This window comes from Staurois parvus, unplaced genomic scaffold (assembly GCF_062004578.1).
Source record: "Staurois parvus isolate SC_StPar_1 unplaced genomic scaffold, SC_StPar_1.0 ptg000423l, whole genome shotgun sequence".
Lineage (NCBI taxonomy): Eukaryota > Metazoa > Chordata > Amphibia > Anura > Ranidae > Staurois > Staurois parvus.
The window spans coordinates 331,654-357,850 of NW_028318219.1; the positions used below are offsets into that span (position 1 = coordinate 331,654).

The window sequence follows — 26,197 nt, forward strand, 5'->3', positions numbered from 1 at the left end:
TACATGCTGGGTATTTCCAGCACAAGAAAAAAAACTTTTTTATTCCCAAACATTTCCAATTTACCCGGGGGGTCTATGATTTTCTTAACCACTCTATCTCCAAATGTGGGGGCCTTTCTATATATAAACACTGATTTGTCCGGCAGTAATAGATCTAATACCTTATCCATTTGCAATATAAGCCAATGCTTAGCAAATATATTTTCAACCTCCCTAAACTGAACATGAAAATCAGATATAAATCCCCACTGATGGGTATTGCCATTTGCATTCATTTGTTTATTTTCCAGACAATGCTCCCTGGGTATATTGTATATCTCATCAACAGTATCCTAGGGGGATTCTCGTTCATATTCCTTTTTGATAAACCTTTTCATAATTAGCTTTGATTGAGTTAAGAAGTCACTATCCTCATGACAATTTCTGCTTACTCGCATTATTTGACCTTTTGGTATATTTTTAAGCCATGAGGGATGGTGCCCACTGTGCCATGGCAGATGACTGTTGCGATCTGTTGGCTTGAAATATGTTTTGGTGAATAAAGAGTTGTCCTTAAATATAATTAGATCTAAACAATGTATTTCATCTTTGTTGTACTGACATTCCAATTTGATATTATTTGGATTATTTAACATATTCAAAAATTTAACAAGTTCTCCCTTAGGACCTGCCCAGATGAAGAACAAGTCATCGATGTATCTTTTGTATAGCAGAATCTGTTTACGGCTATGGTTGAAGACAAGCTTAACTTCCCATTCCACCATAAACAGATTGGCTATACTTGGCACAAAACATGCGCCCAATGCAACACCTCTCGTCTGGGAAAAAAAGTCACCATTATACCAAAAGTAATTATGGGAGAGACAGAATTCCAAAGACTTCCTCAAAAAACACTTTTGGGTATGTGGAATATCCTCTCTCCTACTCAATGCCCAGTTAAGGGCCAGTAACACATCTTCATGTTGAATGATGGTGTACAGGGATGAAACATCCGCTGTTACCAGATAAACTTCAGGGATATCTCTAAGATTAACTTCCTCCAAGAGCTGTAATCTTTTTTTGGTGTCCCTCAAATTAGCTTTAGTAGCCCCAACACTAGTCTGAAGAAACACGCCAATGTATTGGCCCAGTCTAGTAGAGACTGAACCAATACCATTGACTATTGGTCTGGCCAGTGGGGTGAGATGGTCCTTGTGTATCTTGGGCAATGTATATATGGTTGGGATTCTACAACAGCTAGGAATTAAGTAGTTATTTTCTTTCTTAGTAAGAACCCGAGTACGATAACCATATTCAATCAATCCTTTTATTTCTTCTTTATAACCTCTAGTAGGATCTCTGGTACGTTTTAAATATGTCTCTGAATCAGACAATATTTCCATTAGCTGGGTATGATAAAATGTCTTAGTTAGAACCACCACCCCTTCTCCTTTGTCGGCCGGGCGTATAATGATAGCTTTTTTCCAAAGATTCTATACCATCCTGTATGTGTTTTGGATTAATCCTTTCTTTGGGACCACTGATGATAAATCTCATAAAACCAGATTTTTAAACACATTCAAATGTTGATTGGACGGAATGGTTGGATTGAACAGTGATCTATTCTTGAGGCCACTGTTCAAACAATCTCCACCAATCAACATATTGGATTGCGGTCTAATTCCATCGGCCAAAACATATTTTTTCATTTTTTACTTCCTTATGTATTTATGAGTATCTATATAGACATCAAATTTACTAATAGGTCACTTCATAGCGCACTTCAAACCAGTGTTTAGAATATTCAACTCCTTATGTGTGAGTTCTATACCACTGAAGTTATATATACTGTTTAATCCATTTCTCTTCTTCTCTTTTTGAATTTGGATCTTCCTTCCTGCTCTAAATCCTCTCCCTCCATTCTTGTCTAAACTGGTCTTGGCTCGTACGGGTAAGGAGGTACTCACCCTGATCAATATGGGGGCGGTGGGTGAAAATATTTTACAATAGTTTGGGTGTTTCCAGTGAAGGGTGCTAGTAATGCTACAGAAAACAAAGACATTGAAGACAATTTTTCTAAATGTATGCACACAAATGCACAAATCCCGCTCCACAAGGTTTGACCATTTTGGTGTGGAGGAAATCAAGTTGTCTTCACAGAACCCTGATGTCTCCTATCACTTTGGGATGAATTGAAACAAATATTGGGTTTTCCTATTCAACATCAGTACCTGACCTCACAAATGCTCTTGCAGCTGAATGGCCACATATTTCCACAGACACACCTCAAAATCTTGTGGAAAGCCTTCTCGGAAGAGTACAGCTCTTGTAGTCACAAAGGGCTTTCTATCTGATATGAATGCCCATGGATTTGGAATGTAATGTACAACAAGCTTATATAGGTGTTGTTGTCAGAAGTTCATAACATGTAGTGTAACTGTATCTTGTATATTTCAGTTAGCTATATGAAAGTCCAACAAGCAATATTTTTACATCATTTGAAAAAAATTTGCTGAAGAGTTGTGTACTACTCAAGCTTCCCTGAGATTAGTATGGTGCTGGAATCTACCCATCTATAGATATATACAAGCATGTTTGGGTGATCTGAACTTTTTTTTGGCAGTTAGCTTTGTGCCTGGGCTTTTGATTACCCTTTTAAATCTAGCTCAGAACAATATAGTAATTAATTAAACTTACACTGCACATCCAGGACATACTGCGTCTGCTTTTTCTGCCCTTTAAGGGCTGCATGTGATGCCTCGCAGGTGATGATCTCGCCATTGTCCCGCCTCTCCACAGGGAATTGAATTGTGTTTGTGATGCTGAAAGTCTTTATATTCTCCTGTTTGCTGGTGACACCTATAAAAGCCAATATGTAGGTGTTAATTTCATTCTTTAATTTTTCAACCTTCCCTAAAAAAAACATGGCAGATGCAATTTAATTGGCTGCTGTCCACTTCCCTTCACATTAGATATTTATAAGCTATTCCAAGTACACCATACTCTAACAATTTTTACATTTTGAAAAGAGGTTAGAACTTTTGTCAGTATTTTAATGTATTCAATTTATTTTTTTTAAAGAATCATGGAACATGACGGTTGAGATCCACTTTTATTTGTTATTCAATTAAAGTACATCCAACATGTTTCAGAAAATTATGGTATGCCCCTTTCTTCAGAGCTCTTGAGGATGGCAGAGTTCTGGAATCTGTGGTGAATCTGGCACCTGAGCTGTATTAGGTTTCCCCACTGCATGCTCCTGCAGGGCAGAAAAACTTTTCACCCAAAAGCTGTTTGGGGGACACCACAGAACAGAATTAAACCTGATAAAATGTCCCCAGTTGGGACACAAACAGCATTAAAAACCTAACAATTTAGTTCAGTTGGTTGAACTGGAATATCTTTTTTCGACCAGATTATGTAGCTATGTAATGTTTCCAAACACTATCCAAAACCAACATTCAAAGCTTTCAGATACAGTTTAATATATCCAATGAAACCTGTATTAACAAAATAAGACTGGATTAAAAATAGCCAGACAAAGCAGACACTACATACCTTCAAGCTGATCCAACGCATCTTGTGTGCTCCAACCACGTTACTATGCAATAAAGAAACCTCTGCATCCAACAGAGAGGCATCCATTAGAAAGTATGATGGTCAGGCACACGTAGTGATGCAATGAAGTGCATGGAAAAGCAACCATGTTCAGAAGGACTTCCAAGGCATAAACAATGTGCTTTAGACCAGTTTTAGTGCAGGCAGCCATTGTCTGTTTAGTTAAAGAGCCTCTTCATCTAAAAGTTATATATTGGCTGTAGTTGGAACACATGGCTTAAGCCCCTGGCTTCACAAGGGTCTTGGATATTCCAACAGCAAGATCCCTTTGCAATGAATACCTCCCCACCTGGGGGTTTTGGGTGTTCCCAACCAACTTTGCATGTTCAACTTTCTCCTGTTACTCCTGTAGAGACTATACAGCCTTTCTCAACCTTTTTCACATGGCAGAACCCTTGAAATAACTTTCGAGGCTTAGGGAACCCCCTATTATAACTACCATATCAAACGTTCACATACATTAGTGTGATGGTCACTCAGAAGAATGCTCCTTACATTTGTGGTAATTGGTTAGACCACCCACCTTACAGATAACTATAAGATTGATGTTGATAATGGTTACTCATCTTAGAGGTAAAAGTTGCTCATTGCTTTCATTGCCTGAGAGATAGAAGAAACTTGAGGCAGATTAACATTCCAGGATCTACCAAAAACTCAAATATTAGCTTTAGGTGGATTGACCCTTTAAAGCTGAACTAAGCTCTGTAGTACTTACCATATTCCTCACTCCAGCAGTCTTCTGGAGCTCTCCTCTCAGGAGTCCCCCAGCAGTCTTCTGGAGCTCTCCTCTCAGGAGTCCCCCACCATCCTCATGTACAATGCAGGACTGCTGGTCTTGCATTGTACATGATAATGTCAAAGTGTAACCATTGGCCAGAGCTCTGAAGGGAAGAGGTTTTGGAGGGCAGCAACCCATACCAACCAATATAAATTGTTGTCAGACTTGCAGAATTTGGATATGGACCACTGCAAATCCCAGGCCCATCTGAAACAGAACTCCAGCCAAAAGCAACAATATATAAAATGAACAATTTATCAATAAATCAAATAACAAAACCAAATTTTGCTGCTTTATTGACGTTCAATCCAGAGATTCCATCCACAGTATGCTTTGGGATCTCCTCTGGCTGGCAGCCAGCATAATTCAACCCCTTCATGGTCCACCCCAGTCTGTGACCGGACAGTGAAAGGAGAAGCAGCCCAGGGATGAGCTCATCTCTCTGTCACCATGCTCTCTTCTCCTATCAGCACATTTATTGATTTGCTCCTTGTGCTGCCTCTTCCTCTCACACTCCAGCCTGCCATACAGAGACTGCAAGAGGCTGGTGCCAGGCCAAATGTGTATTTCCCCACTTGCCCTCCTGAGGATTTACCCCCCTTCCTGACCAGGCCATTATTTCATTACGGCTCTGTGTTAACTGACAATTGCGCGGTCATGTTACGCTGCACCCAAATCAAATTTACGTCCTTTTTTCCCATGAATTGAGCTTTCTTTCGGTGGTATTTGATCACCTGTGCATTTTTATTTTTTGCGCTATGAAAAAAAAAAAAAAAGGACCAACAATTTTGAGAAAAACCCAATATGTTTTACTTTTTACTATTAAACATGTCCAGTAAAAAAATTTCAAAAATCAATATTCGTCATAAATTTAGGCCGAAATGTATTCTGCTACATGTCTTTGGTAAAACAAATCGCAATACGTGTAAATTAATTGGTTTATGTGAAACTTATACCGTTTACAAATGGCGGTATAGATACTAGAATTTTTTTTTCCTAGTAGTAATGGCGGCGATCAGCGACTTATAGCGGGACTGCAGCGGGCATCTGGACACTGGGGGGAATGGACTTGGTGTCACTGACATCCCCAGTGATACCAATACAGTGATCAGTGCTAAAAAAAAAAAAAAGCACAGACAGTGTACTAATGGCACTGGACAGGAAGGGGTTAACATGAGGGGCGATCAAAGGGTTAACTGTGTGCTGGGTGTGTTTTACTGGGGGATGGTGTGTTGGTGCTTCACTGTAAGCACACTGCTCTGGATGGCTGTGCTGTGCTTAGTAAACAAAGCAGCCCTCCTCCCTGTCGGAGATCCTTAGTAATCACCGGACGCCGGTGGGTAATCACGGTCCAGGACCGACAGCCACGGCTGCAAATGGCAGCACGGGTAGGGCTCACGCGCGTCCCCTACCTGGAAATGCAAAATCATATATATATATATGTGTGTACATACACATGTGATTTTGCGCATCCCTGCTACAGGGTGGCGGGGAAGCGGTTAAAAAGCTGAAGACATCAGCTTCAACAAGGCTTAGATTGCCATGTTAATGACAGTAACCCATAGCAACCAATCACAAATCCTCCTTCCCTTATATGAATATAGCAGTTTGGTTGCTATGGGCTTCTCTGCTCAGCCATCCCCCGTTGAGAAGGCCTACTGGCATGGAGTACATGATTTATCCAGGACGGTTTATTGCAGCATAAAATAAATGGTTATCATTCATTTCCAGCCACATACATAAACAAAAAGCCAATCTCGTACTGAGGTGTTTATATTGCACATTCCGGCGAGCAATTTCCAGTCAGAAAGGTGCGGTGACCTTGGGATTGGCCCACATCCAGGCCGCCTGAAAACATCTTGGCACAAATCTTAATTTTCTTTTGACAAGAAATAATTAATCCAGTCAGACAGGTCAAATCTCACTCCTACTACTGGGTTAAATTTAGGATTTCCTCTGAAATAAACAGATGCATAATGCATAAACATGAGCACCCAGTCGTCTCCACAGGAAGCGGCCATCTTACATGGGGAGATTAATTATTAACGTTTTTTTGCCTGTATACATGACCTTTTTGTCGCCCAGAAGCTGTGAGCGCTCATATTTATCTCTTTTTTTCTTTTCCACAGTTTTCGTATTATGTTATTTACGCGGAGTTACATCCAACAAGGCGCCGAGTGAGACCAGCTTTTTCCAGTTTTGATTTCGGTGCCTCTGAGTGGTTTCAACGTAAAGCAGTGGTGACCCTCTCCTGGACATAACGGCAATGGAACGTTGCATCGATCCAACGCACCGCACCCCACAACAAAAGCGCTTTTAAAAATGGAAGCACGCATGCGGCTACAGCGGGATGAAAGGTTTTAAAGAGAAGCGTTGCTCGCTTTCTCATATCAAAGATATCACAGCATAATGCGACTCCAGTGGTTTCACAATTCCTGCAGCACTTTCTATTAAAAAATAAAAATACTGTCAAGATTTAAAGTGGAACTGAACCCTCCTGTTCTTTACAGCTAAAGAAGCTGCCATCTTAGCCTCTGTCTGATCTGCAGCTGCCATGATGCTCCACATCTGATCAGTTATAACTCCAGCCATTTGATGGCTTGACAGTTCTGTTGGGAGCACAAACAACTGTGACAGTTTGATAACAAAGTTTTTAAGGCATGTCTTGAATGTAACTGTTTTAGGGCTCGTTAACACATGCGGCAAAGACTGCCATGCCTATCACAAGCAATCTGTACTGGGATCGCTTTTCAGGGGAGTTTGACAGGTGATGAGGAGGCCATATATCGCCTCCTTACTACCTTGACCTCCTAGAGGACAAACTACTGCAACTCAGCCATATGCATTGCACAGGTTTGCGGAGCCATTGCAGAGAAGCCCTATTCACTTCAATGAGCCATGGTATGGAGGCGGTAGTGCCCGCTGAATGGGAAAGGGGGTTGAATTCCTGCTATGGCCACATCATGGACGTGTCAGGAGTGCCCATACTCTCATTTCTGTTCAGCACTCATGTTGTCATTTTTGTGTAATTATTTTGACACTCTCATTACTATTGACTGTTTGGTTCTAAATATGACCCCGTGGATGGGGATATTGTATCGATATCAGATTGAAAGGAAAATCTTCCGTCTGCCCAGGAACCAGATCATGGACGTGTCAGGAGTGCCCATACTCTCATTTCTGTTCAGCACTCATGTTGTCATTTTTGTGTAATTATTTTGACACTCTCATTACTATTGACTGTTTGGTTCTAAATATGACCCCGTGGATGGGGATATTGTATCGATATCAGATTGAAAGGAAAATCTTCCGTCTGCCCAGGAACCAGATCGTTTACACCAACATTAATACCTTAAGCGAATACCAGCAAAATAAACCTACAGGCCCAGTGCTATCTTTCCACTTGTCTCATCCATGCTTTATTTATTTTTTTTATTCGAATGGTTTTTATTAATTTTTAAACATTATAAAACAGAGGCAATAAAACAGGCCCACACAGGGGCTATCAATTGCACAGAAAAAAAAAATCCAAAAAAACCCAAAAAAAAACAGTGCTCTAACGCCAACAGGGCAAAAGGTACGCCCACGCAGGGGCTATCAATGGCACATAAGGTACAAAACATTAATGCAACTGACTAACAACTAAAGGCAGCTGTCCAGTCACACCAAAAGCAGAGAGAGAGAAAAGGGAAAAAAAAAAAGGGGGGGGCAAAAAGCAGGGGTCCAAGAGCGCCAGTATCGAACGCCATTACATCCCCAGGCTAGCCGGGGGGAGTGTGGGAAAGGCATATTGCAACCACGGCTCCCATATTTTCAAAAATTTACGTTGGGAGTCGTTGCGGATACTCGACATCTGTTCGTTGAGGGACAAACAGACTCTTCCAGGCCTGAGCAATTGTTCTAGTGGCCGATAGAAACAAATAAGAAGCCAACTTCTGCTGGTGAGCCAAGAGGCCCGGTATGGGGCAATGAAGCAAGGCATACCGAGCATGCCGGCGTATGGAGAGATGGAACAAGGTGAAAAGGAGGCCAAACACACGAGACCAAAAGCGAAACAGTCTTGGGCATGACCACCAGATATGCAAGACATCTCCGCGATGGCCACAACCCCGAAAACATTGATCACTACAGTCAGGGTTAGCCCGGGCCAACTGAGCCGGAACCCAATACCACCGAAACAATACCTTATAGGCTGCCTCCAGTGTGGTCGTATTAAATGAGCATTTAGCTATGAATGACCAGGCCTTATTCCAGTCCTCCCGATCCAAAGCCATTCCCAGATCACGCTCCCACTGAACAACAAATGAAAGAGAAGTATGCAACGAGCGTCTATTCAGAGCTGCATAAAGGCGGGATATAAGGCCCGGAGCGCCCGAACCCTGTTGGCAAAGCTGTTCAAAGGTACATTTCTGGTACGGGAAAGCAGAAGTGCTCCGCAACGAAAGCAGCCAGTATCGCAATTGAAGGTATCGAAAGAATTCCACCGGGGGGACATTCCGCGATTCCCGAAGAGAGTTCCCGGTGGGAAAGGACCGAGAAATCAAAAAGTGTCGCAAAAAAACTGCGAAAAACTATTAGTCACCCACCAAGAAAACGCCCCCGGATGATCTAAACCCGGTGGGAAAAGAGGGTTGTTAATAATTGGAAGCAAAGGCAAAAAAGGTGACATCAGGCCACGAGAGTAACATACCGAGTCCCAGACATGTAAGCCATGAAATAACATCGGACTCAGTGCCATAGGGTGCAGGGCAGGGGGAAGCCATAGAAGCGTCGACGTTGCGATAGGGGCACAATTAGGTAGTTCCAACAAGACCCAAAGGGGGACGTCGGAAGAGGCATGCAACAGACAGTGGGGCAATCTGGCTCGCCTGATAATACTTGGTTACATTGGGCACCCCAAGACCACCCTGGAGTCTATGAGCAAAAAGCGTATTTCTGGATACTCTGGGGTGCTTATCGGCCCAGATAAAACACATAAACTTTGCCTGAAGCAAACAAAGAAAATGAGGGGGAACCCGCACTGGGAGGGTGCGAAAATAATACAACAATTTCGGCAAGATGGCTATTTTCACAGAATTATCCCGTCCTATCCAAGACAGGTGCGGAAATTGCCAAGAATGAATAAGAGAGGATAGAGAGCTAAGCAATGGATAATAATTCACAGCAAACAAGGAGTCATAAGTGGGGGTCAAGCGAATGCCTAAGTATTCAAGAGAAGAGGAAGCCCATTTGTAAGGGAAGTGGGATTGTAGGCGCAAAACCAAATCTGAAGCCAATTCATGCTTTATTTTTTTGCAGAGAAATCACTTGAAAGACTGTGACCACCTTGAGTAAGATTGATAATTCATGTAGCATTTACATCCTGGAATCCATCTGCCCTTGGCATGCAAACAGGAGGTTGTGCTTAGCTGAGAAAACCCCTCCTGAAGACTCCTGGGATGTATGACATCAGTTGCCTAGAAAGCAGTAAGTGAAGAAATGTAAAAAATAAAAAAGTTCCCAATATTATGATATACTGTACTTGCCTATCTATTTAGTAATGCTAGCAGTATAAGGGCCCATGTACACTGCAGCTGATAAACTGACGCTCAGGAGCTTTTCTGTATTTTTTTTCAGCAGCCCCTGAACTCTCCCTAATGCAGTGGTTCTTAACCTTTTTGGAGGTACTGAACCCCACCAGTTTCATATGCGCATTCACCGAACCCTTCTTAATTGAAAAAATAAAATATGATTTTTAAAATTCAAAACATAGGTATATATTTAAACATAGGTGTACAAAATGAACAAAACCATTAAGAACAAAGAACAAAACCATTAAAACATGATTTTCACACAAAAACAAAATAATGAATATTTACCGCAAATCAGTGTGACTTCTGCTGTTGTCTTTCAGAGGCCAGTTCAGAAATGCGCGGCATTACCTTGGCAAGTGCCACTCTCATGTCATTTTCGCAACAAAGTCTGTTCCTTTTCTTCGTCTTTATGTCCAGCATCCTCGAAAAGGATTGCTCGCAAAGATATGTTGTAACAAACGGTATGAAAATTCATCCCCCATAGTAATTCATCCCCCATATAGTAATTCATCCCCCATAGTAATTCATCCCCCATATAGTAATTCATCCCCCATAGTAATTCATCCCCCCATATAGTAATTTATCCCCCATATAGTAATTCATCCCCCATATAGTAATTCATCCCCCATAGTAATTCATCCCCCCATATAGTAATTTATCCCCCATATAGTAATTCATCCCCCATAGTAATTCATCCCCCATATAGTAATTCATCCCCCATAGTAATACATCCCCCATATAGTAATTCATCCCCCCTATAGTAATTCATTCCCCATATTAATTCATCCCCCATATTAAGTCCCCAAGTCCCCCCTGTGTCAATTCACTTACCTTTGCTCCGCGCGTTCCTCTCGCTGTATTCCCGCGCCGTTCCGGTCTTCAGGGCGGACTGTGAGAGGAGCCTAGCTCCTCTCACGTTCGTCACGCTGCCCCGCCTACACACATCCTGACAGCCAATCACTGGCTATCAGGATGTGAGTGGCAGCGAGACTGGCCAATCATTGCATTTGAGTCCCTGCCGCCCGAGAGGAGGGAGGGGAGCGGGCGCCCGGCACACAAGAGCCACGGCTTGCCGACCACTGGGCTAAGCGATGTTGCGTGACCACCTGCAGCCAATGATGGACAAGCGGGGCATGTCATCACAAATCATATGAGTCGGGTGTGGGTCACCTCCGCCGAACCCCCGAGACTGACTCACCGAACCCCTGGGGTTCGATCGAACCCAGGTTAAGAACCGCTGCCCTAATGTTTTCCTATGTGTCCATGTACACATCGTCGTTTACAGGCAGTTGAGTTTAGTGTCTTTTTTTAACGCACCAAACTTGCGTTCAGGAGTAGATATTACCGGCGTTTCAAATGCCAAACACTTGTAAATGCGTGTAAACGTGGTTAACCACGTTTATAAGCGTTTTTTAACTGTTCCATATCCAGATGCTGTCCAGAGCCTTTTTTCATCATCAGAAATGCATGCAAAGCGTTTTCCATGTATTCACATGGACCCAGTACACCAGCGCAGTCAGTTCCATGTTTTGCATGAAGGAAAAAAATGGTAGAACGTGCTGCATTATGGTCATGATGGGATCCATAGTGAATACAACCAGAAAAGACAGGTCATCTCAACACATACTGCTCTCTCTGCTTCTGCTCTCTCTATTTCTCTCAAAATGTCTGAAATAGTTAATTTTTTACTATTTTTCAGAGCATTCTGGGCATTTCGGAAGGTCTCCTGAGGTTATCTATTAAAAACCCTTCTAAATGCAAACGTGCATAAACGTGGTATGCAAATGCAGCTAAACTGATGTTCTTAACCTACGTTTTCCAGCAGTCAGTTTCCATCGTTCAGAAGAGTTTTCCAAACGCCCTTAGCACATGAGCCCTAAGGATTACAAATTGTCAATGCAGATTGGAAGAATGAAGTTCTGCTTTAAAATCGAGAGGTTTAGTTCCACTGTAATGGTAAAGAGTATCTATATTTGAAACTTGTTTTGCTCGTTTTAGGTAGATTATGGAATCCTTGTCAGTTTTTTAATTTTTTTATGGTCTTTGTTCTGATCAGCAGAGGATCCATGAACAGATTCCGCTGATGAATCGGAGCTGAATCGTATGGAAGTCATCAAAGTGTCCATGCAATCCCCTCTCAGAGCGTAATAGACTCATGTTAAAGTATAATTAAAGGCAAAACTTTTTCTTAGTTTTGGTTAGATTGCAGAGGGATTGGAACCCGTCAGGTTTTATTGATGCCTGTGCCCCCATTAGGGAGATTCCCTCTCTCTCTATTTGTCCTGCTTACCATTATCATTGAAAGTCAAAGAAAATCCCTAATTTTGGGCATTCCCCAGAAAAGTAATAGAGGGGAAATCTTCCATTGGGGACACAGATTCTGGTGACCTGGGGGTCCCCAAGGAATTACCCTAATTTGCAGGGATTTCCTCTCACTTCCTCTTTGGCTATGGGACAGGAAGTGAAGGGAAATCTCCGTGATGGGATACAGGTGGCGATAAAAAATCTGACGGGCTATAACCCTCCCTTGCTCTATCCAAAATGAAATAAACGTTTTGCATATAGTTATAGCTCTACTTTAGGTCTATGGACAAATGAATGTTACCGCAGCAAATGAGAGGAAATCTCTTCAAAGTGTAACAAATCCCCTCTTGGACAACTGTCACCAGAACACGTGTCCACATTGGAAGATTTCCCCTTAATCCCTGTTTTTGTGACAACCAAAACTTTTAGATTTCCTGTCACTTTATGGCCTGGTGGCAATGGCCACACAAACTGTGAGGGTGAATCCCCCAGCCAGATCAGAGGGAGAAAAAAAAAAGAAAAAGAAATATCCAGAACTAAAAGAAAAAGTTTTTGCTATAGCCATCAGTCCTCCTCTTTCAGTCCTTCCACTATCCTTAAATGATTTAGCTCATCTGGTCACATGATTGCTGGGGGAGGATCTGTGTTCCAACTCACTGATCCTCCCCTTCAGCAGTGATCATGTGACCAGATGAGTTGTATCATCAAAAAAAGCATAATGGATGCCTAGGTTTCGGTTATGTTTGCCGTCCAGAGTGGAGCAGCATAGGCGTGGTATAGAGATAGGGAATTTCACCATCTGCATACTTCTACCAAGCCAATAACTTAAAGGAATGAAGACAGAAGGTTAGAATGACAGCCAGATATTAACAATGGTCTTATGTCTTTCAAGACATGTTTCCTCTATGGTAAGACTAAAGTCATTCAAAATGGAGATGATAGATAGATAGATAGATAGATAGATAGATAGATAGATAGATAGATATATCCATAAGTTTATGGGCCCATACTCATCTCACCTATATGAGTTGGTTGGACATTCAAAATCCGTGGTCATTAACCACTTCAATGCCGCACACTTATACCCCCTTCCTGCCCAGGAAAATTTTCAGCTTTCAGCGCCGTTGCACTTTGAATGACAATTGCGTGGTCATGCAACACCGTATCCATATGACATTTTTATCATTTTTTTCACACAAATAGAGCTTTCTTTAGGTGGTATTTAATCACCACTGAGTTTTTTTATTTTTTGCTAAAACAAAAAAAACCTGAAACTTTTGAAAAAAAAAAACACTCTTTTCTTTGTTTCTGTTATAAAATTTTGCAAATAAATAACATTTCTTCATAAATTTAGGTCAAAATGTATTCTGCTACATTTCTTTGGTGAAAATAATAATAATTGAATTTGTATTTTTTTTCAAATGTTTCTATTTTATTTATTTTTTATTAAATTTTTTCTTTTTTTTACTGTTTTCTTTTTCAGCACACTGTGACCAAAGCAGTACAATGTTACCATAGTAACATTGAACTACTCTGGGCAAGTGATCAGGATTTCTTTTTTTTTTTTAACACATTATGATTGCTAATAGCAATGCATTTCATTGATATTTGCAATCATTGTTACTGAATTAAGCTGATTCATTCAGTCTTTTGTTGTGATTACCTGTGATTGGGCAAAGCTGATCACATGATACAGATGGGCTGTGATTGGCCCTGTCTGTATCATGTGATTGCCTTGACCAGTCACAGCTAACAACACAATTGTATACAATGAATGGCATGACATGAAGCCATCCATTGTATAGAATCGACATGTGATCTGCTGTGATTGGTCATAGCGGTCACATGACACTGGCAACAGGCTGGTGTAGTGACAGGTCATCGGATGTCTCCAGTGGACACAGCCAGTGACAGATCGAGCCACTGCACGGCCCCGTGGCCGCTTGAGCTGCTCGTTTTGACAGGACGTCATATGACGCCCAGTCACAATGGCGAGTGTCCCGCCTGGCCGTCAATCTGCTATAGGTCAGGTAGGAAGGTGTTAATAAGGAGTCCCCCAATTTTTGTATAGCTCTTTTTTATAGCAGCCTCCACCATTTTGTGAAGGCTTTCCATGATATTTGGAGTGCCTCTGTGGAAAATTGAGCCCATTCAGCCAAAAAGTATTTGTGGGGTCAGGTGCTGATTTTGAATGAGACGACTTGGCTGGTCATTCCAAAAATGTTTATTAAAATTGATGCAATGCACTTGCCTTCCTCCTCACCAAACTGGTCAAACCATGTCTTTATGAAGCTGACTTTGTGTACCGTGACACAGTCATGCTGGAACAAAAATGGACCTTCCCCAAACTGTAACCATAAAACTGGAAGAGCACAATTCCCCAAAATATCTTTGTATTGTGTAGCATGTACCCTTCACTGGACACACTCAAACTTAATCTGGAGGAGTGTCAACATACTTTTGGCCATATGATGTAGTTAACATAGACATAAAGGAAAATATTGTAGCACTTCTGGCAAATAAATTTGCTCATGATCATAGTTCTTTTTGGATTTATAACTTACTTACGTATATCACTGTGCCTACTCATCTGTTCTGATTATGTGAATGTCCTAATTGCAGTAATAGAACTTGAAAAGACTTGGTTTTGATTAAATATGATCAGATCTGGGTCTAGTTTAATAAACCAAAAGTCTTTTTAAAGTAAGCCTCACTTTAAGGAAATGACACTTTAAAGGCTGATTTTCCTGTGATTTATTTTTTTCTTGAGGATTAGCATAGGTTCTGGAAGGTTCCTGATGGCTTCGATCTGGCATAGAACATTCCACGTGTTTGGTAATGTAGAGATTGTGGCGTGTGTCTCTGTCGGTATCTCTCTCCTCCATCTACTCTTTCATTATCTCCCTCCATATCACAGCGGCACAGGCTCCCTGTATATCTCCCTATTTATAGCCGCATTTAGCTGTTCTCTACACATCACTGCCACCTTCTTATCTGCTGGAACTCTCTTTATATTTCTCTCTGCATCTCTCTGCCGTTTCAATCACCCTGCAGCCACAATGAGTTCTGGATACAATTCTTATCATAAGAAGAGAGCTTGTACTCTTCTCCGTGCAACTTCAACAAATTCTTACTTCTCCCCGAGGGAGAGATCCTTCTTAGAAGTACAAAATGGCTGCCAAGCAAAAGTCCCAGAAACAGGAGAAATCACTTCACTTATTAGTTTGTCTCCCCCTCAAACAATCCTCACGCGGCCTCTTTGAAGCTATATGGTTCCGAGTTGCTGGAGCTCCAGTACAATCCCCATGTTTTTTTGCAGCATGAAGTAACAAAGACAAAACCGCCAAAGTTTCTAGGACGAAATGGTGCAAAAAATGAATTCCCACAATTGGTATTCAAGGTAAGTAATAATAATACAAGATAAACATTGGTAAACCAAGATATCATATCCTGGAAAGACTGTCAAGGCTTGTAAACAAAACTTGTGAACAAACGTTAAACATTGTAAACTTTCTACAGGATAGGACAACGTGCTTCCCTAATTTTGTGTCTTGTGCAATAGCTGGTTAATTTATACACAGATTAGCCATAACTTTATGACCACTGACAGGTTGAATGAATAACACTGAATATCTCGTAACAATGGCATCTGAAAGTCGGTGGAATATATTAGGCAGCATGTAAACATGTTGTCCCTGAAGTTGATGTGTTTAAAGCAGAAAGAATGAGCATCACAGTTTGTTGTGTATGGAGGTACATAGCTGCACACCAGTCAGGGTACCCATGCTGACCCGTGTCCACAGCCAAAAGCACCTACAATGGGCACGTGAGCATCAGAACCAGACCACAGAGCAATGGTAGAAGGTAGCTTGGTCTGATGAATCACGGTTTCTTTTAAATCATGTGGATGGCAGGTTGTGTGTGCATTGCTTATTTGGGGAAGAGATGGTACCAGGATACAGTATGGGAAGAAGGCAAGCCGGTGTGATGCTTTAGGCAATGTTCTGCTGGGAAACTTGGGTCCATCATGTTGATGTTACTTTGCAACGTACCCCCTACTCAAACTTTGTTGCTGACCAAGTACACACCTTCATGGAAACAGTATTCCCTGATGGCAGTAGCCTCTTTCAGAAAGTAATGCACCCTGCCACACTACAAAATGGTTCAAGAATGGTTTGAGGAACACAATGAGCTTGAGGTGTTCACTTGTCTCAAAATTCTGCAGATCTCAATCCGATCAGGTATCTGTGGGATGTGCTGGAAAAACAAGTCTGATGCATGGAGGCCCCACCTTGTACTTACAGAACTTAAAAGGATCTGTTACTGATGGCTTGGTGCCAGATACCACAGCATACCTTCATGGGTCCAATGGCATATGTGCCTCAAGGAATCAAGGCTATTTTGGTGGCAAAAATGGGGCCTACTCAATATAAGGTTGGTGGTCATAAGTGTTCAGCTGATCTGTTTATATGTGAGCAAGGACAATTAGGACAAGCTTGTGCTTTGCCCAAATAAACCTAATTACTGAGTATTCACCTTTCAATCCCTGTGAGTGTCAATTTATCTTTTGGATTACACTATATAAGCAAACATATGTGGACACTCCTCCAAATTATTGAGTTCCAGTGAAGTGTACAGTTAATGCAACAGTAAAGACATTTTAGATAGTTGCGTGACATCCAGACATGTGACAACAGCTTAGAGAAGGTTCTTTTCGGTTCCAGCATGACAGTGCCCCAAAGCCAGATCTATAAAGATATGGTTTGATGAGTTTGGTTTGGAGGAACTAATGTGAGCTGTACAGAGCCCTGACCTCAACTGTACTGAACATCTGTGGAATTAAATAGAATCATGATTGTGAGCCAAGTCTTTCTGTCCAACATAATATTTTGGTGGAATAAGGTAAAATACCCACAGACACACTCTAAAATCTTCTGGAAAGCATTCCCATGGAGGCGGGGGCAGCTCCATATCAATACCCGTGGTTTTAGACTAGGGAGTTTAAAAAAAAAAAAATCATATAGGTGTGACTGTTCTCTAGCTATGAACGTTTTGCCATATACAGGTGAAACTCGAAAAATTAGAATATCGTGCAAAAGTTCATTTATTTCAGTAGTGCAACTTAAGAGGTGAAACTAATATATGAGATAGACTCATTATATGCAAAACAAGATAGTTCAAGCTGCGATTTGTCATCATTGTGATGTTTATGGCTTACAGCTCATGAAAACCCCAAATCCACAATCTCAGAAAATTAGAATAGTGTGAAAAGGTGCAATATTCTCGGCTCAAAGTGTCCCACTCTAATCAGCTAATTAAGCCATAACACCTGCAAAGGGTTCCTGAGCCTTTAAATGGTCTCTCAGCCTGGTTCAGTAGGAATCACAATCATGGGAAAGACTGCTGACCTGACAGTTGTGCAGAAAATCATCATTGACACCCTCCATAAGGAGGGAAAGCCTCAAAAGGTAATTGCAAAAGAAGTTGGATGTTCCCAAAGTGCTGTATCAAAGCACATTATTAGAAAGTTATGTGGAAGGGAAAAGTGTGGAAGAAAAAGGTACACAAGCAGCAGGTACGACCGCAGCCTGGAGAGGATTGTCAGGAAAAGGCAATTCAAAAGTGTTGGGGACTTTCACAAGGAGTGGACTTAGGCTGGAGTCAGTGCATCAAGAGCCACCACACACAGACGGATCCTGGACATGGGCTTCAAATGTTATATTCCTCTTGTCAAGCCGCTCCTGAACAACAAACAATGTCAGAAGCATCTTACCTGGGCTAAAGAAAAACAGACCTGGTCTGTTGCTCAGTGGTCCAAAGTCCTCTTTTCTGATGAGATCAACTTTTGGATGTCATTTGGAAACCAAGGACCCAGAGTATGGAGGAAGAATGGAGAGGCACACACTGCAAAATGCTTGAAGTTCAGTGTGAAGTTTCCACAGTCTGTGTTGATTTGGGGAGCCATGTCATCTGCTGGTGTTGGTCCTCTGTGCTTCATTAAGTCCAGGGTCAACGCAGCCGTCTACCAGGAGATTTTGGAGCACTTCATGCTTCCTTCCGCAGACGAGCTTTATGGGGATGCTGACTTCATTTTCCAGCAGGACTTGGCACCTGCCCACACTGCCAAAAGCACCAAAACCTGGTTCAATGACCGTGGGAATACTGTTCTTGATTGGCCAGCAAACTCGCCTGACCTGAACCCCATAGAGAATCTATGGGGCATTGCCGAGAGAAAGATGAGAGACATGAGACTGAACAATGCAGAAAAGCTGAAGGCTGCTATTGAAGCATCCTGGTCTTCCATAACACCTCAGCAGTGCCACAGGCTGATAGCTTCCATGCCACGCCGCATTGAGGCAGCAATTGCTGCAAAAAGAGCCCGAAACCAAGTACTGAGTACATATGTATGCTTATACTTTTCATAGGTCCCATATTGTTCTATGTACAATCCTTGTTTTATTGATTGCATGTAATATTCTAATTTTCTGAGATTGTGGATTTGGGGTTTTCATGAGCTGTAAGCTATAATCATCACAATTATGACAAATCACGGCTTGAACTATCTTGCTTTGCATGTAATGAGTCTATCTCATATATTAGTTTCACCTTTTAAGTTGCATTACTAAAATAAATGAACTTTTGCACAATATTCAAATTTTTTGAGTTTCACGTGTATATGCTTCAGAATATAGGTATGTCACAGGTAAACAATATTGGACTTGTGGAAATGGTCACGTGGGTCCAGCCTTTGAAACTATTTGAGTAACATTAAGCAGTTTTTGTGTCTGCTATGCTGATGGCACACGAACCTTTAAATGTTTTTTTAAATTGCATTTCAGCTACAACCAGTTGGAAATGGGCATTTGTAAAATTCAGAATCTCTATTGTTAGGTTGTTGTCAGGTATTGGTGTCCGTACTGTTATTTTGTTGTATTTTTTCACAGTCAAAGCAGTATCTGTTCTGCCTTTAAATGCCCCATGGAAACTTACCTACCTGAGCTTAGTACTCATAAGTGACAATCTAGGCCAGAGGTCTGAAAACTGTGGCTTGTCAGCTAGATGTGGCCCTTTGCTTGTCTTTACCCAACCCTTGGGGCACTATTCCTTCCATTAAAGTGATTCTAAAGGTTATTTTTTTTTGGCAAAATAACAAGCATGTCTATACTCAACTGCTGTGTGCAGTGGTTTTGCACAGAGCAGCCTGAATCCCCCACTTCTCAGGTCCCCTGCAGGTTCTCCTGGCTCCTCCTTTTTGTTGGGTGCCCCCACAGGAAGCAGTTTGCTATAGGGGCACCCACTGCTCAGTGTGTCCGCCCCCTCTCTACCCTCATTGGCTGACTGGCTGTGATTTTGAGCAGCGGGAGCCAATGGCTCCTGCTTGCTGTCTCAGCCAATGAGGAGGCAGAGACCCACGACAGCAGAGGCTGTTGTGCATATCGCTGGATCGCGATGAGGCTCAGGTAATTATTGAGGGGTAAAAAACCTTGAGCCTTTACAACTGCTTTAATATGAGGCACTATTCCTCCAACTTGTACCAATGATAAAGCATCACTACTTTCACTGACACCAACGATGGGACACTATTCTTCCCACTGACACCAGTAATGGGGCACTATTCCCTCCGCTGACACCACTGATGGGGTTCTATTCCTCCCACTACTAACCACGTAAACTATGTAATTTTTTTTTCACCCATTCACAATGGACCATTTTTGACTCCCACTGGCCACATTTTGGCCCCCCTAAAGGCTGAAGGACAGTAAATTGGTCCTTTGTTTAAAAGGTTTGGAGACCCCTGCTCTAGGCTGCTGTAAAGCTGTCATTTACAGTTCCTTCCAGGTTCTTGACTTCAGACAGGATTTAATCCATCCTTACAACGTTCTGCTGGGACAGGAAGGGCATACAAATATTCACTAATCCCTGAGGGTGGATATTCAGATAATTATAAATGCCCTTTGGTGACTGGTAGATTTAGGTAGGCAAATCATTATTATTATTATACAGGATTTATATAGCGCCAACAGTTTGCTCAGCGCTTTACAATATAAAGGGAGACAATACAGCAACAATACAGTTCAATACAAGAGGGTTAGGAGGGCCCTGCTCCTTGGAGCTTACAATCTAGGAGATGTAAATAAAAGGCTGTATGATTTATTACATAAACCTTAAAATGGAAATAATAAAACAAAGGCAATTCTCTTACCTTTGAGCTCCCTGCGGTCTCGGTACCAGCGTAGTGTGGCTTCTGGTTTCGTTCTGGGCGCTGAGCAGATAAGCTCCACCTGGCCCCCTTCCACTGCTTGCTCTTTCACTTCTACTACCGGGTTATCCGGAGGAACTGTGACAAACAAGTGTTAACTGTGACTATCAGAGGTTCATTCAAAAAAAAAAAAGATCTTGCACTTAAAAAGTACCAATCACACAAATACAACAGAGGGAACCACTCGGAAGACCTTCCGTTTATATCATTCGTTTGTCCTTAGGGGGAGTAGGTGTGCAAACCGGCAGCAGTAAGAAGGTGTGGATCTCTCTCCAATTCAGATACACAGGAGGACCGACAGATAGTAGATCCATTTCACAATTTGAGGATCTGTAGTGTTTCAATCACCAACAGGACAGCTACATGCCTTGCTAATTACTTTCTGCTCCAAAAGGTATGTGCTTTATCTATCTAACAAGACTTCATTAACTCTTGCTTTGCAGAAGGTGACAATGACTTTAAACTGGAACTTTAGTCAGAAAATTAAGTCCTGCTTGATCACTTCAGTCTGGCCCTGTTTGCAGGTATAGTGATGTAAAACATTACAAATAAGAGCCTATACTGTTTAAAATCCAGTAATACACTGTCTCCCCCTGCTCTGTACATGCTAGGTTGCTGTTTTTCGGCACTGTGTCAAAAATGTAGAGGTCGACCTGCCTACAGTCTAAAGATTTACTGCTGTTCAGGGGCTCTGGGCTTCGGCAAATCTCTGGCAAGAAGAAACAGGAACAATGCTGGAGGCGATTTACAGCACACATTCATTTTGGTAGCATAAATATTAATGTAGAATGTATGTTCCTTGCTAAAGGAGATATGTAAAGCTGTGTCTTAAGATGGCATAACTCTAGTAGATTTTCAAACAAATGTACAAACATTTATATGAAAATTCTCGCTACATTCGACGACTTGGCAAGTGTCTTTCAAAAGTACTTCAACATTTTGTTTGATTTTAACATTTGAACCCCTATTGATCATTCACACAGCCAAGAGAAAATCTTCACATCCTGATTGTTCACACCTCCTATTGATCATTCACACCTCCTACTCAAATTCTCCATCTCTTACTGATAATCACCACCTCACAACTCGTACTAAAAATGTTCACCTCCTACTGCAAGATTCGACAAATCCCAGACGCCGGGTCGCCATGGTAACTAGAAACTGCATCCTGGCACCTGGGTGCACATACTGCCTCCCACTGACTTCAATGCAAAATCATGTCCCATTGACTTCAATGCAAAAATTCATCCAATTGGCTTTAGTGCAAAAACACCTCCCACTGACTTCAATGCAAAAACGCCTCCCATTGACTTCAATGCAAAAACGCCTCCCATTGACTTCAATGCAAAAACACCTCCCATCGACTTCAATGCAAAAACGCCTCCCATCGACTTCAATGCAAAAACGCCTCCCATCGACTTCAATGCAAAAACGCCTCCCATTGACTTCAATGCAAAAACGCCTCCCATTGACTTCAATGCAAAAAACTCCTGTCAATAGCAATTCTATGAAAACACTTATCTATGCATGCTACACTACTCTATCACTTGCGAGTCTGGAACGCATTGCTACAAACTCACACAGGACCCTTTTCATAATGACATTCAAACACAATGCACATGGATCAAGGGCTATATTTACCACAAGGCAAACAAGGCATTTGACTAGGGCGGCATTTTTCAGGGGGGCAGCAGAAATGTTTTTAGGGGGGCAGGGCTGTCCCCGAAAGAAGGAAATGAAGAAGGCACACACACAGCATGGGGACCAGGTGGGATCTGAGAGAGGCTGCTTGATGGTACATGCAGAGCCTGACCCTTGTTCCCGGGGATGTCCGGAGCTGTGAAGATTGTCTTATGTCTTGCTGGGGTGGGGGTTGCCAGTGTATGGAGGGTGGTGGTAGTGGAAGACTCTCTTGGGTGGGGATGGCTGGGGTGTTGTGGTCAATGTCAGGCTCTCTTCGTGGGGGAGGGGGGTGTTGGTCAGTGTCGGGAGGGGAGCCAATTTGTGTGTTGCCTAGGGCAGCACGAAACCTAAATACACCACTGCGTGGATCGAATCTGTGTGAACCACCTCAACAGGAGCACATAATATCTAGCCTGTCATGTGAATCTATGTGTTTGAAAATGCATCTAGAATTGCAAAGCCAGGGCTGCTACATTCACACCTGGGTATTTTGGGATCATGGTAGAGTAGCTGTGATCACAAAACGCAGGTTCAGGTGCCATTATTTTCAATGGCACCTAAAACATGGTGTGGTTTTGCCGTGATTGCTGCGCCGCAAATCGCATCGCTTGTCGCCCAAAAGTTGCTTTACCCCGGTGCTGACAATCCATGCTACGCTAAAAAAGAACTGGCTCCTAATTTTAGCTGGTGCCTAGATTCAAAGTAAATTTGTCCAGCCCTATCTTACTGAAACCCCCCACCCCCTTTCCTATTTAATTTTAATAACAGCAAAAAGCAACTCTAGAGCCAATAAGTGAGGTAAACTCCTTTCTGGATCCTACCCTAAAGGGTACCACCTGAGCAAAGTCCTCATCGTAGAACAGTCCTGGGAGCAGTTCAAGATCTTACCGAGCACAGTAAGAGTGGCAATCTGGTGATGCGTGTCTTCCGTGTACAACTGGCAGAAATAGCCACCTTCATCCTCCAACTTGGCATTGGACAAATGGATCTTGACCAGTTTTGGCGTGAAATCCACAAGCTGAAACCGCTCGTCTCTCAAAGCTGCAGAGAAGCGACAAGAAAAGAAAAAAATGATGGATAAAGAGAGCAAGAGATAATGTAAGTGTTGCTATTATAATATTTTATAAGACTCCTGAGTGGATGTCCATGGAGCTTATCCAATAAGAACCTTGGCTAGAGTCTTAAATCCATCATACCTACTGGTGCTCAAACACATACAGATCAGCAGGCGGACTTTAGATTAAGTTTAGCATGGATGTGAGACAGGCCTGCAAATTATAGACAAATACATACACAGTCAGATATTAACCGTTTGCATAAGAACATTGCTTGAACACTGGATATACGAGTTGATCCCATTTGGCACTCTCCATGGATGGCAATGACTATAAATGAGCAAATCAATTTGCAACTTGTCAAATCATTAGCAGATTTTCAAAGCTAATATTATGCAGGCAATTAAGAAATCTACTTGAGTGGGCAAACTCAGCCAATACATATAAGGTCATTAGAAACATGGGGGATGCTAGGATGCATAGAAAAAAAAAAAAGATGCACACAATCCACATGACCTTAGATAGACCATTCATAGGATGCCAAAATCTACTGAACAATAAAGCCATGTGTGCTTCAGCCAAGTTAGATGGTAAACTCCTCTTGACAAGGCTTTCGGACAACTGTGAATATAAAACTTTTTCAGCCATGAAAGCAAAACATTTAAAAAAAAAAAAATCCATCCTCGAAAGCACCTCAGAGGTCTAAAGGCCACAGTTGGTAGTTCTATATGTATGGTGCAAGTTAAAGGTATGAAGCCTAAAAAATCCTTTAAAGCCTACCTCTATCCAAAAACAGAGGAGGGTTGAGATCCATGAGGGTTATGGCTGATGGGGACAGTTTTCCAGCTTAAAGTGGACCTTTACCTACACTGAATGCACTGGACATCTTTACGTTCCTTCACCCCCTCTGCATACAAAAAATGGCAATTTTTTTTTTTTATTGCCACCTGCCCCATTCCCCGTTTGTGCTCTTCACCTAGGCAAGAATGAGAGCTCTGATACCTCCAGGGATATGGAAAAAACATATCCCAGGATGTTCGACTTTCCATTCAGTCTGGTGTGTGTCATCAGGGGGCCAAGGCTGCCTGAATCCTGCTGTCCCCAGCGCTTTGAAGTCTCCAGGAATCCAAACATCACATATTCCAGGAGGTTTTACTTCCACCATGGCACAGGCATCATCAGGGGTGAAAGCTGGTTGAACCACGAAGAGGTGCCCAGCACAAAGATGGTGGCACAAGACTTGGATTGTGCAGGGGTTCAGCAGATCACAGCACGACAACACTGGTTCTGCTTGGCAGATGAGTATGTGAATTGAGGACAATCCAGGTACTGTAAGAGGTGGGGGGATGAAAAAGTAGGGGCCAACCAAAGTTCCTCTTTAAAATTCCTTGTCCACATTTTTCCTTTTCTACACAACTGCTCTTCAACAAACAGGAACCCTTATACAAATAACTTCTGCTTCTATAAAATGTTGACTCTTCCTTCCATTTTCCAATCTTCATGGAAGAAAACATGAGAGCAACAGCATAGTAAGGGAAAATAAGGTTGTGGATTGTCTGAGGACACATTATATGCATGTGTACACAATCTGAATACCCCATGCCATCTCCAGTCTATGAAAGCGATAATGAGTAATAATGATCATATAGAGAGAGGAAGCTTTCCTTCGTAAGTGAGACCTTCCTTCCCTCCTTTGCTGTCTTTGAATTGAAACTGCAGATGTCTGGATAAAATTAGAAGTGGAACAGAGTGCCTGAATCGCACGAGGGAGGAGGTATCATTATGTTTAACTGTAACGTTTAACTTCCCCCAATCTCCTCTCCCCATCATCTCCTCTTCCTTCTTCCTCCAGTTATAAAATCCTTAATGAGCGAGGTAGATGAAGCCTTGTCACAAAAGGTACACACATAGAAAGGAGTATTTGAATTGTTGCGTCCCAGTGACACAGACCTCATGCAAGCTTTTTTTATAACAATACATAAAGCTTTAAAGCCATTTAAGCAGACAATTAATGCTCTGCAAGTGCCACCAACTTGCTGCAAGGCGGTTTTCTCTGAAATCTAACTACAGCGGTTGGTCTGTTTCGCTACGCTGTAGCAAATTGTACCACTTAGCACTGTGGTTAATGACAGATTAATATCAGTTAGATCTTACCAAATTCCTCTTCTCAAAATAAATGTTACATTACATTGGAAAATGTCAGTTGACGCCTGACCACCACACCTACACATATGGCCACCCCTCCAAATTACTGGGTTTATGTGTTTACTATGAAGGGTACTGTTAAAGTGTTGCACACTGCCAACCAATAAACATTATGAGGTAGGGTGAGCCATCATTTCACATCAGAGTCTAGTCCTAGGCAATAGTGGAGTAGGATGTGAACAGGAGTATGTCGGTCACTTCTTGATGCAAGAAATTGAGTTTATTGACTCTCCATCAACATTCGTGGGAGAGAGGGATAGGGCCCAGGACAACAATGGACTTGGGAGACTCCAGATGGGACAAAAAGTACTTACAGTCTTCACAGACAGAAGATGAACCAACCAACCCAGTATTCCATGTAATCAGTTCCTGACTGTAAGACACTATCTGGTTCTGCTACTGACTCCTTGGGAAAAGGCTACCACACTTCAGGACCAAGCTTCCACCCAACTTTTCCAGTGCCCCAAATAGACGTTTCTCCATGGTGCTCAAACGCTCTTGTTCAGCATGCTAGGCCTTAATCCTAGGTCTCTATCCAGGCACATGGTCACCCTTAGGAGGCAGCAGGCCTGAGAGGTTTCAGCAGTCATCTACATCCCTTGGGAAGACTGCCTTTCAAAAAGGTCACTCCTGAATAATTATACCCTCTCCAAGCTTACACCATTGGCAGTGAACTTCCTGGAGATTTCCATCAGCAGTCAGACCCCAGAAAAAAAAGCTGATCTAGCAAATACTTAATTTA

The 26,197-nt window shown here is 42.1% G+C and overlaps 1 protein-coding gene across 1 annotated transcript in view; it reads right to left on the minus strand.

The window, feature by feature from the left end:
• The window catches only part of CADM4 (cell adhesion molecule 4), a 650,810-nt gene that overhangs the window by 95,913 nt on the left and 528,700 nt on the right, over positions 1 to 26,197 (minus strand). The window contains exons 3-5 of the mRNA XM_089687341.1: positions 23,084 to 23,236; positions 20,456 to 20,590; positions 2,677 to 2,838 (exon numbers count right to left, since the gene is read on the minus strand). Of these exons, the coding sequence (XP_089543467.1) occupies positions 2,677 to 2,838; positions 20,456 to 20,590; positions 23,084 to 23,236 (450 nt within the window). The remainder of the gene's footprint in view (positions 1 to 2,676; positions 2,839 to 20,455; positions 20,591 to 23,083; positions 23,237 to 26,197) is intronic.